The sequence below is a fragment of the Gobio gobio genome (assembly GCF_949357685.1).
Source record: "Gobio gobio genome assembly, chromosome: 8".
Taxonomy (NCBI): Eukaryota; Metazoa; Chordata; class Actinopteri; order Cypriniformes; family Gobionidae; genus Gobio; species Gobio gobio.
Genome location: NC_137114.1, coordinates 15,947,180 through 15,962,336, shown reverse-complemented (window position 1 = coordinate 15,962,336; position 15,157 = coordinate 15,947,180). Strand labels below are relative to the sequence as shown.

Below are 15,157 nucleotides of genomic sequence, written 5' to 3'. Positions count from 1 at the left end.
AAAACACAAGATTATTTTTTTTAAATATGTGCTCTCTTTATAAATAAACCACAGATTTGAGCTTTAAACAACCACATTCTCACCTGAAAAAGTCTTAAAACTACATTTTGTGTTATTTTTAATTTATGCAGGGTTTCTCATCACATCACTTTACCACGTGACAGCAGCAAGCAGGCTCCTGATTGGTTAACGTGGCGCGAATTGACGTCAAAGTTCAAAATTTTTAACTCGGGCGTCAGACGCGAATTCGCTTCAAACGCGTGAATGCACAAAAGCACCACTTGCGTGTAACGCATAAAACATGCTCAATTTGCATCCAATTTGCGTCATTCGCGCGAACTGGATGCGCGAATGAGGCAGATTCGCGTCCTTCGCGCGAAACGCGCCTTCCGCGCCGCGGGACCTCCAGACGCGCGTCAACGCGCCTTTCCATTGACTTAACATTGTAATCACTCGCGCCAGACGCTCTAGTCGCGTTTGGTGTCAACACAGCATTAGGCTACATCCACACGAAACCACTGATACTGACTCAAAACGATGTAGTATACATACCAGACCAGTATGTGGCGCTGTAATTCTGCCACAAATGGAGAAGAAGAGTTGGAGCATGTTTCACAGAATATGCGGATTGTCTGTACACACGAAAACAAGGGTGTCGTTTTCAGATTTATCCACTCTGGGACACGGTTTCAAAAGATAGGTTTCAGGCTCCCAAAACGCTGTGTGGACGAAACACAGATACAACATTTTTACGTATACAGCTAAACGCGTCTACATGTGGGCCCTTAGTTTTCATTGTCGTTGTCACTGCCTTAGTTCTAGACATTCATTAGTTATAGGTTTCTGAATAGTCCTCACCTGTTCCCTATTCCGTTAATGATCATCCTCTCTGTATTTAAAGGAATAGTTCACCCATAAAATTCTGTCATCGTTTACTCTCCCAAAACCTGTGCGAGTTGCTTTCTTCTGCTGAACACAAAAGAAGATATTTTAAAGAATGTTGGTAACCAGACAGTTGATGGTCCCCATGGATAACTCGTTCAGTACCAGTTGTCCAATGTAAATTTAAGCAATCTGACCTGGAAAAAAAATTGCCTAGAAAACCCCCCCCTCTTTTAACACCTTAGTAACTTCATAACAACTTGGCCACATTTGTAGTCACATTCTTGTCCTCTTCCGTAGTTTTTTTTTTCTTTTCCAGGAAGAGATTCATCTTTGCATTGTGAAAGGAGCTTATCAGAGCTCCGGACTGAACTCACTCGCCCTCACATTAATTATCAGACATCCCAGAGCTGATCCATCAGGGACTGTGGCATCTATGAGATCCACTGCGTCTCTAGAAAGTGTTCTCTCCGAATAATCTCTGTCACACACTCTCGTATTCTTCCGTCTCTGTGGTCTACTGTGGAATTCCTCCCATGACAGAAGAGTTCTTTTAGTGTTTTCATTTCTGGACCTCTTGAGTGGGGCTTTAGAGGGAGTTTCTCTCCTAAAGACATCTGTTCTCAAATTAATAGCCTCGCGTAACGCAGTGGGGTTTCAGTAAAATCCTTTCTGCCCTGGGAAATGTTTCGTGTCAACACTGTGATTGACACTGTATACACACAGTGTGTGTTTGGCCGTTCGGGCTGACGTTCTCAAACAGAGTTTGTTGAGGACAGAAGCCTACAGCCTCTGCTGTTTTGCAGTTTTAGATGCTCCTGCGAGATCTGGGCGCTTGAGAAGTTTGTCAGGTCCAGGCTTGTTTATAAGTACTTCAGTGTACTGAAGCTATTTGACACAGAATTGTTACTTCTAACTTTTGGTTCAGCGCAATGGTCTTTTTCCTAGACTTGTAATTTATTACACTGTGTAATAGTATTGAATTCCTGCAGAAAGCCCATGTCTGATGCAGCGAAGGACACTTTCTCAGAAATTCTGTCAAGATTTACTCACCCTTGTCATTCCAAATCTGACTTTTTCCGTAGAACACAAAAGGAGGTATTTAGTAGAATGTTCAAGCTGCTCTTTTCCATACATAATGGAATGCGATTCCATTTAAATGGGCAGTGACAAAAAAGCACCATACAAGTAATCCATTCTCTATATTCCATTCCATATATGCTATATCTGAATATGTGTAAGCATTGGAAAGCAATGTCAGATTTTTAGCTAAAATGACTCATTATCAGTCTGTACCTCACACAACGGTACTGTAGGAGACATGGGAAAATATAGCACACAAGTGACACTTTTATGGTCCTTTTTGGACTTCAACTTAACTACTGTGGAACAAATAAAGTTATACAAGTTTGGAACATACATTGATCATACATGGATCCAAAGCAACTTACTTTGCATGTTTATGCATTCCTTGGGAATCGAACCCATGACCTTGGTGTTTCTAGTGCTACTGTTTGAGCTACAGGAATGCAATTACGGCATGTCATGATGGAGAGTAAATAATGACAGAATCTTTATTTGGGGGTGAAATATTTCTTAAAGTGGTGATGAATTGAGAAATCAACATTCCTTTGAGCCTTTGAAATATAAAAGTTCATCGTGATATAAGAATATCCTGTAAGTTGCAGAGCTGAAAACGTCCTTGTTAGTCAAAGATAAGCTTTTATTGACACCAGGGCCAGAAAACGAGAGATCTTAGAATATGTTGACCACTGACGTCATAGAATGCCCGCCCATCGACTCGTGGAGCTAAACGGGTCGTGCTACCGAGCAATAAACAATGGTGGCTCCAGCTCACGTGCATAAGACATTGCGCACTTGTTCGCTTCATTTCACCGCAGAATCGATTATAATCAAGATACATGTTGAGACTGGATTTGCAGACATATTGAGATTAAAACACAATGCTGTGCCTTCTATGGATCCGACAGGAATGGTGCAACACACTCGTGTGAATAAAACATGTTAGTATTGCATTGTTACAGATCGTTTGATATCTATTGATTACATACCTTAGCACGCTGTCACAGGCTGGAGAAGATGTTATTGGTTCATTTGCGATCAGACTCGGACTTGTAACGCCAGTGCTTGCAAAGGCCAACGTCCCGGGGCATCACCGGCCTGCTGACGGGCTATCTTCAATAGTGAAATAACATTCCTTTCTTGCGTGTGTGTATGGTTTGCGGTTATATTCACCGATCGGGTGGGCCAAGTAATACAAAAATAACATTCCAATCAATCTCGGGTGGATGAGAGATGAATCATTGTGTTTGTTTGATAAAAGGCATTTCGCGAGTCCTGTGAGCGTTTCCCCAGATGCTTTCAAAACAATCTCCACATGTACTGAGGGAGCTGAAGCTCATTAAATATGCTAATCTTATCCAATCCTAGCCGTGGGTGTTTACTTCCAAGTGTTCAGTGTGGCACGCCCATCAAAACTGAGCGTTTTTCAGAGAGCCTAAAACCATGGCAGAATTACTTATTCATTATGATGTTTTTGAATGTAAAAACCATGCGAACGTCATAAGTTGACCTCATACAACAGTATAAAAAAATGTAAAAAGCCAGTTCATGATCCCTTTAAATGTTAGCAAAATCAAGAAGTTTCAAGGAACTCTTGGGAATACCTCCTCACAAATCTTTGAGTTTTTGGCATGCATATTGTTTGGACTTTACTTGCTCTCTCATTGGAGGATAATCAGCTGTTTCAAGTAAACCGCTCAGGCAAACATATGCAATTTGATCCAAAATAGGGTAGTTAATGCATTAAAGAGAGATGTTTAGACATTATATATTAAAACATATTTTTATGGTAGCTACTCTATATTTGGATAACTGTATAAGAATTTTTAAAGATATAAATACATTTTGAAAAACCACTTTAGCTTTTTCCCTGCCAGCGTTTTATACATTTCACAAAATTTGATCTATATGCCGTTTGATGATCTTGTTAGCTTACTTGTGTGTAAGCAACGTCTATCTCCTCCTTCAGGTTTATGCAGATCTTCTTCACTTGTTTTTCGGATCTGGAGATTCTGTAGCATTTCAGAAGATTATTAAAGGGTTAGTTCACCCAAAAATGATAATTCTGTCATTAATTACTCACCCTCATGTCGTCCGACACCCGTAAGACCTCCGTTCATCTTCGGAACACAAATGAAGATATTTTAGTTGAAAGCTGATGCTGAGAAAGGCTTCAGATAGACCTCCATTGGCATTCAGTACATTGACACTTCCAAGATCCATAAAAGGCACTTAAAACGTCGTTACAAAGTCCATCTCACCACAGTGGCTCTACAATAATTTTACGATGCGACGACAATAGTTTTTGTGCGCAAAAAAAAAAATCTAAATAACACCTTTATCCAACTTGTTCTCGTCTTCCGTGTGTGCCTCCACGACTCATGCGCGAGAATATGACGTAGCGCCGGCGTTCGGGAATCCATGAAATGCACACTTAAGCCAAAAAAGCAAAAAAACAACAACACTTAAGCCCCATTTTGAGAACTACGCCGAGACCTAAAGCACGATCAATGTAGAATCCAACAGCTTAGATACGCGCGTCTTCCTCTGCTTGTAAACAAATCGCTTCTGGGTCATGTGTCCTAACGCCGGATCTGCGTCATATTCTCGCGCATGCGTCGTGGAGGCACACACGGAAGACGAGAACAAGCTGGATAAAGGTGTTATTTTGATTTTTTTTTTGCGCACAAAAACTGTTGTCATCGCATCGTAAAATTATTGTAGAGCCACTGTGGTGAGATGGACTTTGTAACGATGTTTTAAGTGCCTTTCATGGATCTTGGAAGTGTCAATGTACTGAATGCCAATGGAGGCCTATCTGAAGCCTTTCTCAGCATCAGCTTTCAAATAAAATATCTTCATTTGTGTTCCGAATATGAACGGAGGTCTGACGGGTGTCCAACGACATGAGGGTGAGTAATTAATGACAGAATTATCATTTTTGGGTGAACTAACCCTTTAACAGCACCACCCACCATATAACAGTGAAAACACGGATTGTCGGAAAGCCTCATCAATGGCAGGGAAGCGTTGTCATAAATGACAGAAAATCTTTTTATTGGTTAGGGAAAAAAGTTAAGGGGAACAATGGACACCGGGGACATTTCCTTGTTTAGTGTTCAAAATATAAATCTAAATCTCACTTATCTATTAATTAAAAAAGGGGGACAATACATTTTTTTTTTTTTTATTGTTGTAGGTTTCGTATACTATTATTATAATTAATAATTATTATGATGTTTGCATGTCAAACAGACATTAAATTATAACAAAGTTACAAAAATATTACAAAATCTTAACTAAGAACATATGATAAATTAAACTATTTAACAAATACTTAACAATTTCTAATTGTATTTAATATTTACATTTTCATAATGGTTTCATTCACAATTATCGTTTTTGAGAATGGAGAATCTGTAATTAGGCTTATTATTTAGCATTTTATGCTAATTTTGAACAAATTGTGCTTTCTGCTAATGTAATTGCTGAAAGTGTAAACCTTTATTTTGGATGTGATTAATTGTTTGACAGGTCTAAATAAACACACACACACACACACACACACACACACACACACACACACACACACACACACACACACTTTAATACATACAAACAGTATTACATAATAGTAAGACTATCTTGAAACCGATAACAGTGTGTGTTTTCATAATTGATTATAATAGTGCTCTGCACTCGTCCAAGTTGAGTTTTTCACGGCTAAAGTAGCAGCGCGCAACCATTTAATCACTGCTTTGAAAGAGCAACTAACATGAAATATCACAGCCTCAGTATGAAAGCTTTTCAGCAAAGTGCAAAAAACGGGATAAGTAGGCCTATGAGATTATCTGTTATTGCATGCCTCTGCCCTGTGGCTGAATAAATCTGTCCTTTGCTGGCAGCAATTGGGTTGCGCCCCATAGGATCAGTCTCATAAGAGTGCAGCAGGGCTTGAGCACGACCATCCGTCATACAGTAAACCTGTGCTACTGTATGCAGAATAAAGTCTCACTAACAGCTAGTCCTGACAGCCTCATTGACCTGGGTAGCTAAGAAAATTCCAGTCATTTAAAACCCAAAACAGCTGTTTACATGCTTAAACAACATTGCTTTTTAAATAATATAAGAGCAAGCATTTATTTGCAGTCTATGTGTAACTGCAGGCATATTAAAACGACAGGATGTTTTGAGAATTTCTGACTAATTTGTCCTCCCTTTGGTACCATTATGTCCCCATTATGAATATAGCCATGGACGTGTTTTCTCCAAGTGATAGAACAGTGTGGGAAAGGCTATGGAAAATCCCTATCACCACACACAGGAAGTCACATGTGAACAGTGACTGTGTAACATCAGACTCACCGTAAACAAAGCTCGCCCTCTAGTGGACTAATCGTTCAATCACAGTAGCCAGTTTGATGTGCAGTTCAGATGATAATAACACCGTTTCTATCTGTAGGGGATATCACCCGGACCTCGTTTACCAGCCAATGGGCGTCCTGCAGATATGACAGGCCAGGCTCAACAGCAGAGGCCTCCGGTTGTCAGTTCTCAGCAGAAGAACCCAGGCCAAGACCAGAACATTCAAAGACAACACAACATCGCTGATACAGTGAGTGCTAAAGTTGGGGAATGTCCTTTAAACTATTATACTTACGACTGTAAGGTTTTCTAAATGTTTTCTGAGAAAGGAATGAATTTTACAACTTGCAGAAAGAGCATTATTATTTATTTTTAAGAGACCATGGCTAGTCTACTCAGGGGAGGTTTATTTTTCAATAAAGTCAATTCCTGCATACAGGAACATCCCTTAAAGCTATAACCAGAAAATACTATTGAACCCTGGGTGATAATTCACCCAAAAATGTAAATTAGCCCATGATTTACTCAGCCTCAAGTCATCCTAGGTGTATAGGAGTTATATTAAAAAAGTCCTGGCTAATCCAAGATTTAAAAGGTGCACTATGTAACATTTTTTCAGTAAAATATCCAAAAACCACTAGGCCAGTGTTATATATTTTGTTCAGTTGAGTACTTACAATATCCCAAATGTTTCCAACTATTTGTAAATCGTGAGAAAATTGCCGTTTTAACCAAGGAACCGGGACGTGTGAGGGCGTTGCCTGTCGATGGCGTCATATCTGGGTTCCCCTCGGTTTCCGGTTTTATTCTGCAGAAACGCTTTACTCTCACTGCAGTGTGAACAAGTGTCATAGCAGCCGCTGAGAGAACGCACAGAGTAATGTCATAACATCATTTTCAACACACTCAGATGTGTCTAATATGATAAACAGAGCTGCGTTACCTCACACCTATGACCGGAAAAGCGTAAATGGCGCCGGCAACTGTGGCATAATAAAAGTCCTGCTGCTCGCGAGGAGTGTATTGTGTTCATCTCATTAACAAATCGCTCCAGCGGTTCCTCAGCTCCACAACACTCGGTCCTGCTCTGCTTCATACTACAGTAACGTTAATAATCACATCCATGAACATGACTACTGCCCGAGTCCTATCCCGATTCTTTTCCACCGGCTGTGAGGTGGAGACCACATGTCCCAAGATTCTGCGCACACACGTGGCATCATCAAACTACGCCTTTGTTTTGAATAGGCGACCTCTAGTGGACAGAAAAGTTACATAGTGTAGCTTTAATAATGGCAGTTAACACTTTCAACACTTTTCCATAAATTGAATATGGAAGGCGATCAGACAGATGCATTTTTATGGACTTCAAAAACAGAACAACAATTCACTGCCATTATAAAGCTTGGATTAGCCAGGACTTTTTTTTAAATATTACTCTTACTAAATATTAATATTACTAAAGGAAGAAGAATGTCATATACACCTAGGATGACTTGAGGGTGAGTAAATCATGGGCTCATTTTTGGGTGAACTAACCCTTTAAATACCTGTACATTACCGTTTGAAACTTTGCAAGTTGGCAAGAGAGGGCTGTCAAAATAACGCGTTAATTTCGATTAATTAATCTGAGGAAAAATAACGCTTAAAAAAAAATTACGCAGATTAATCCATTCTGTATTGGACTTTGACCCTGAGCTGTAAAATGAAGGAGTTGAAAGTTTGAAAGAGTTTTAAATCTAGTAAAATGACTCAATCTAGTAATTTAAGCATGCCAAATTCAACTTTAATCATATAAAATGTAATTTCCAAGCAGCAAAATTGTGGCCAGTGAAAATGCTGAGTGGCTAGTAACTTTGGAAAACCACTAGCCACAGTGGCTGGTGAGCAAAAAAGTTAATGTCAAGCCCTAATTGTATGTACAGTGAAAAAAATCTTCCTGAAGCACTTTTTTATTTATTTCCTCAGCATATTAGGTCATATTGTTTAGTGTTATGGCCAATATTTGAACAGTGAAAATAATAATAAAAGAGTTTTTGAACTTTAATGTCACTAATGCTGATTATTCATTGATTAATTTGAATTGAAATATTTAAAATACTTTCACAGCAAAAATTATGTATGAGATTAATTTAGATTAATTAATCACAGAGTATGTAATTAATTAGATTAAAATGTTTAATTGATTGACGGCCCTAATATATATATATATAAGTCTCTTATGCTCACCAAGTCTGCACATGATACTTCTGAAATCATTTTGATATGCTGATTTGCTGCTCAAGAAACATTTATTATATTCAGTGTTGAAAATAGACATATACTGCTTAACCCCTAGAGGACTGCACAGTTTTGGGGCCCTTTAGAAGTTGACATGCTCTGACATTTGTGCTTTTTCAGTTGCTTATAAATACATTAATGGCAAAAGTGTCATTACACTGTGTTCAGCACAAACTGGGCTACCATAACGTGAGCAACATGTATGTACATGCTTGTATTTTAGTGGAAACCATTATTCTTTGATGAATAGAAACAGTACAGCATAACATTATATGTCCTTACTGTTGCCTTTGACCGGTTCAATGATGAATAAAAGAAAAAATGGATTTATTTTTTTTAAATGTAAAACACTATTGTTCAAAAGTTTGGAATCATTTTGTTTTAGATGTAGGACAGTTTTGAACTAGGTGTTGGTCAATACATTACAGCACCTGTGAATCTTTCCTGTGTGACAACTAGCCCCAGTCTCCCCTACATTTGTGAATTGGCAGTCTAGTCCTATGAATGACCACTGACTATTTGGTCAGTTGTAATCTATGAGTTTTTATTCCTAAATTACTAAATTATGTCCTTTTTCTGTAAATGTTTCAGGATAAACTGAGCACGCAGGATCAGTTCAGTCGCCATCTAACACGACCTCCACCAGACTACAAACACCCACGCAATGGAGTTGGAGCTCAACAGCCTAGCTTGTACTCAGGTATGGATTGTATTTGTGTCATATAATATGGGAAATATTTAGTTAACTCTAGTATCTGCTAATAATCACATCATTTACTATACTGCACAAGCTAATTGGCTTCTGCTGATTCTTTAGCCAATGAGATTGCTGGCTTAAAATTTAAATAGTCTGGTTCAGTGATCGCTGTAAACTACAGAAACCCTCCACCTCCCCCAGCTCCACTTGCCTGGATCTGCTATGGGATTCATGAATTTCTATTAAATGCGGCAGCAGTAAAGTCTTGCATAAGATACACAGACACACTGATGTGAGCATGTAAGTCCTGTACATGCTCTTTAGTCACAGCGTAATATCTAGTCCAACATCAAATACTTAAAAAAAAATAAAAAATAAAATATATATATATATATATATATACACACACACACACACACACACACACACACACACACACACACACACACACACACACACACACACACACACGTATGTCACATATCCATTAACATGCTAAAACTATCCAAAGAGTTGTCACTACTTGAACTAGAACTGAACTACATTTAAAGTCAATGAAATAAACAATACTCATGCTGATAAAGCGGTATGATTAATTCAACTCAAGTTTGGATTATGGAACTACACCGAACCTTAATTAAAGGGATAGTTCACCCTTAAATGAAAATAAAGTTATCTTTTACTCACCCTGCTGTTGTTCTAATGCCCTATGTCCTTCTATCTTTTTCGAACCTCAAAAGGAGAAATGTTGAAAAATGTCCTGCACGCGCTCCTCCATATAATGGCAGTGAATGGAGACCAGGCTAAAACTTTACAAAAAGGATACAAAAGTATCAATGATACAGTGAGACGTGTGCCATATATGTAAAGTGTTCAGGGGGCATACTATAAGGTTTTGCGAGAAAGAAACCGTATTATTCAGTCAAAACACTGAGCTCGGCCGTTACTCTGTGCGCAAGCCGTCAGCATAATAAATTTATTAATAAATTTATTATTTATTAATAATAAATAATACAATAATACGGTAAGCCTCCTGAAGTGAATGTTGTGTACTGGTTGTCATTACAACATTGAGTAAGCGTTGAGCGGCTTCTGATGGCTCGCACGCACTCAGGAACGTACACAGGGTAACGGCCCAGCTCAGTATTTTGATTGAATAATGCGGTTTCTTTCTCGCAAAATGTTATAGTATGCCTCCAGAACACTTTCCATACATGGCGCGCGTCTGCCTGTATCATTGCGTGATACTTTTGTATCATTTTTGTAAAGTTTTAGCCTGGTCGCCATTCACTGCCATTATATGGAGGAGCGTTGGCAGGACGTTTTTCAAAATATCTCCTATCGAGGTCCGAAAAAGATTGAAGGACATTTGAACAACAGCAGGGAGTGTAAAAAATGGCTTTATTTTCATTTAAGGGTGACCTATCCCTTGAAGACTTTTACAGTATGACATTGCTTGGCTAAACCACCAATATTTTTTATACATGTACAACAGGCAATGGGTCCGACCGAAGTGACATCCCATCTTTATCATGCCACCTGCCCAGTGGACAGGGTGCCAAGATGGTGCCCTCCTCAGGAGAGAGAAGATTTCCGCTTGGACAAGACCCTAATTCAGGGCCCACAGGCGCTCAGGCTTGTGCAAACCAGCTTCGACAGCAACCCAGCGGCCTGATCCGAATGGGGCATCAGCAAAACAAGCCTCAGTTCCATGGGACAAACAACCAGGGTGCCACTTTTCAATCGAGCACTCAGCATGCGAGGACCAGCGTCAGTCAAGATTCCCTGCTGGGGCAAAGACTGGGTGACATGAGCACCAGCAGGATGGACGCTGCTTTGAGCTGGGCAGCCAGTACCAAACAGAGTGGAGCTCTCCCAGGACTAGATGTCAAAAGGCTCCCCAATACAGTGACCCCCCAAAGTGACATTAATTTTCCTCCGAGGTCTATTTGCCCACCTAACCAGGTGGCGCCGCATTCTAGCCTGTTACCCATAAACCCTGTGATCAGAAGCTCTGCTCCCAGATCCAGTCAGCCTAGAATACCCCCACTACCTGGGGTGACATGCCTGACCCAGTCCTCCCCTGAACAGCAGGGTTGCCCGACCACATTTGGAGGGCTGAGCCAAAGCTCAGCGACTTATCAAAACAACCGAGCAGGCCGGTTGACCTTTGACTTCCTACCAGAGGATGATAACACGGTACCAGGGATAAACACAGACTCTGATTTCATCGACTCCCTGCTTAAATCAGGTTCGAGCAATGATGACTGGATGAAAGATATCAACCTGGAGGAAATTCTAGGCGGACATTCATAAAAGCATGAGAATTTTTTTCCGAAATGTCTGTATTAGGAGCCTGATGTGAAAGGCCTGTTAAAATATTTTATCCTTGTATTTGTGTGGAAAACAAATGTATTATATGTACTAGTATATTGTTGGGCTGTTTCTTCATATCTTCTACTAACATGTTGTAAAGTTTCACATTCATCGCTTCAGTGGCTTTTTTTAAATCAACCACACTCCCCCTATATTCATATCAGTTATTAAAACGCTGTGAGATTTCTGTTAAAGCTTTTATTACTCCATTAGCACAGATATTAATGTATAAAATGCCATAATCGAGCATTACATCGACACTTAACAAGCAGGCAGTTTGACATGATCAATACTTTGCTTAATCTGGCTCTAACAGTTCAAGGTTATACACCTTAAATATTTGAACCTTTAAAATGCTATTGTGTGACCTGAAACATTCAGATCTGTTTTGACTATCCATTCTCAAAATACACATGAACGGGTATTGAAAAAGAGCCATTTATGTATAATTTTATTACACATCCAAATCTGTAAAGGGAATAAACATATGCTTAGAATGTTAGATGTTGTTAATTGATCAAGTTGACCTTCTTTAGAAAGACACAGTAAGTTTTAGAAGTTCTTATTGGTAATATTGTATTTGTACATCTGTATCGCAGTTATATGAAAGATATTTTTTCTATTTCTTTTCTATAATGCACTATAAATTCTGTCATAAGTGTATATCCTATTGTCAGTTTAGCCTTTGATAATAAACTACATCAAAGAAGAACATTTTCAGAACATCTGTTGTCATTACCAGATTCAGAAAATCTGATCATATCAGCTCTGATATCATAAATATACACAAACAGTAATCAAATACTGCTACTTGTAAAGCTCTTAATATTGCAGCTCAATCGTACCTGGGCAATTTTCAGTCACACTTTATACTACTTAACTACTACAGGGAGTGCAGAATTATTAGGCACGTTGATTTTCTGATCATATTTTTTTTCCAGGCACATTTGACCAATTCCAAACCACAGTAATCCTAATAACTACTATTGATTTAGTATTTAATAATGTATAAGTGATATATAATTGTTCATGAAGGCTGGAAATGAAAATCACCTTATATTCAGGTGTGCAGAATTATTAGGCATGTTTTCTTTTACAGATAAATTGAGCCAAAAAAGAGATTTAACTCCGACTGAAAAGTCAAAAAGTATTAAATGCCCATGAGAAGGATGCAATACTAATGCAATACTAGACATTGCAGTTAAGGCATGACCACTGGAGAGTGAAATGCTCGTTGGGTCAGCAGGATCTGACAAAAACAGGTGGTGAAGAAAAGACACCTGTTAACTGCAAAAGAATTAAGAATTAAGGTGAAGAATTAAGGGTGAAACCATCAGGAACCCTTTAGTCTCCAGCGCCACCATTTTCCAGAGCTGCAACCTACCTGGAGTCTCCAGAAGTGCAAGGTGTCAGGATCTCAGAGACTTCAGTTAGGTAAAGAATCCTAAAAAATGACCCCCACTAAATAAGAATCATAAGCTGAAGTGTTGTAAAATACATGAAGAAGTTTTTATAGGTTTTATGGACAGATAGGTTGAGAGTGACTCTTGAAGGACCAGCACCACATCCTCTAGTACCACTGTTTGAAGAATTCATCTTCCAGAATCTGGCAGTACGTTTTGGGAGTTCATTTTAGTCCATCCTGAAGTCCGTTTTGCAGAGATGGACTAAAAATGAACTCCCAAAACGTACTGCCAGATTCTGGAAGATGAATTCTTCAAACAGTGGTACTAGAGGATGTGGTGCTGGTCCTTCAAGAGTCACTCTCAACCTATCTGTCCATAAAGCCTATAAAAAAAACCTTCTTCATGTATTTTACAACACTTCAGCTTGTGATTCTTATTTAGTGGGGGTCATTTTTTAGGATTCTTTACCTAACTGAAGTCTCTGAGATCCTGACACCTTGCACTTCTGGAGACTCCAGGTAGGTTGCAGCTTTGAAAAATGGTGGCGCTGGAGACTAAAGGGTTCCTGATGGTTTCACCCTTAATTCTTCATCTTAATTCTTAATTATTTTACAGTTAACAGGTGTCTTTTCTTCACCACCTGTTTTTGTCAGATCCTGCTGACCCAACGAGCATTTCACTCTCCAGTGGTCATGCCTTAACTGCAATGTCTAGTATTGCATTAGTATTGCATCCTTCTTATGGGCATTTAATACTTTTTGACTTTTCAGTCGGAGTTAAATCTCTTTTTTGGCTCAATTTATCTGTAAAAGAAAACATGCCTAATAATTCTGCACACCTGAATATAAGGTGATTTTCATTTCCAGCCTTCATGAACAATTATATATCACTTATACATTATTAAATACTAAATCAATAGTAGTTATTAGGATTACTGTGGTTTGGAATTGGTCAAATGTGCCTGGAAAAAAAATATGATCAGAAAATCAACGTGCCTAATAATTCTGCACTCCTTGTATGTACTTAATATGTACAATATATACATATGTCAGTCCTTCCAGAAAAATGCGGCTTTTTTTTGTGATTGTTGCGGGCAAAAATCCTTGATTATGCGGCACGTTTTCTTAAAAAATGCGATGAAAAATGCGGGATATTTATGCAATTTTATGCGATAAAATTGCGGGAACTTGCAAAAACTGCGGTTTGATGAGAAAGAGAAAAAAAGCACTACATCCCAGAAAGTGCTGGAATATTTAAGTTCTCATCTTGTTTTATTGAAGACCTTAATAATGGCTCAAATTTACAAAACATTTAGTCAATCAAGTTCTGTAGCTTTACAAAAGGAATATGCTACAACTTCTGAAAAAATTAATAAATAACTTCCTGTTTTACAGATGTCGCTATACAAAACAGACATTTGAGTGCTTCCAATGCACAAAGTGCAATCTCTTAAAGGGTTAGTTCACCTAAAAATGACAATTCTGTCATTAATGACTTCCCTTTATGTTGTTGGACACAAATTAAGATATTTTAGTTGAATTCCGATGGCTCAGAAAGGCCTCCATTGGCACAATGTACACTCTCAAGACCCATAAAAGGTAGCCTACTAAAGACGTCGTTACAAAGTCCATCTCACTACAGTGGTTCTACAATAACTTTATGAAGCGACGATAATAGTTAGTGTGCAAAAAAAACTAAACAACGACTTATATAGTGATGACTGATTTCAAAACACAGCATCATGATGCTATGAATCATCGAGTCGATTCATGATTCGGATCGCGTGTCAAACTGCTGAAATACGTGACTTTGGCGATCCAACCCGCTGAATCGACTCATTGATTCATAACACTTCAAACCGCTGAATCAACTCATTGATTCATAACGCTTCAAAGCTTCATGATGCTGTATTTTGAAATCAGTCAGCACACAGGGAAACTGCTTTGCTCTTTTGCTGTTATTTTTGTTGGCCAATGGGAGTTTGTGCTTCATCATGGTTTCACCGGTATCTATGGTTTCTCCACGGGGTTTGAAGCTTTTCGATGACGTTCGCGTCGGGTAATCACGT

General features: G+C 38.8%; 1 protein-coding gene across 2 annotated transcripts in view; it reads left to right on the top strand.

The window, feature by feature from the left end:
* Positions 1-12,386, top strand: part of maml2 (mastermind like transcriptional coactivator 2) — a 111,413-nt gene extending 99,027 nt beyond the window's left edge. For both annotated transcript variants that reach the window (XM_079823615.1, XM_079823614.1), the window contains exons 4-6: positions 6,428-6,580; positions 9,202-9,310; positions 10,803-12,386. In XM_079823615.1, the coding sequence (XP_079679741.1) occupies positions 6,428-6,580; positions 9,202-9,310; positions 10,803-11,623 (1,083 nt within the window). In that variant the 3' untranslated portion in view covers positions 11,624-12,386. The remainder of the gene's footprint in view (positions 1-6,427; positions 6,581-9,201; positions 9,311-10,802) is intronic.
* Positions 12,387-15,157: the final 2,771 nt, after the last annotated feature.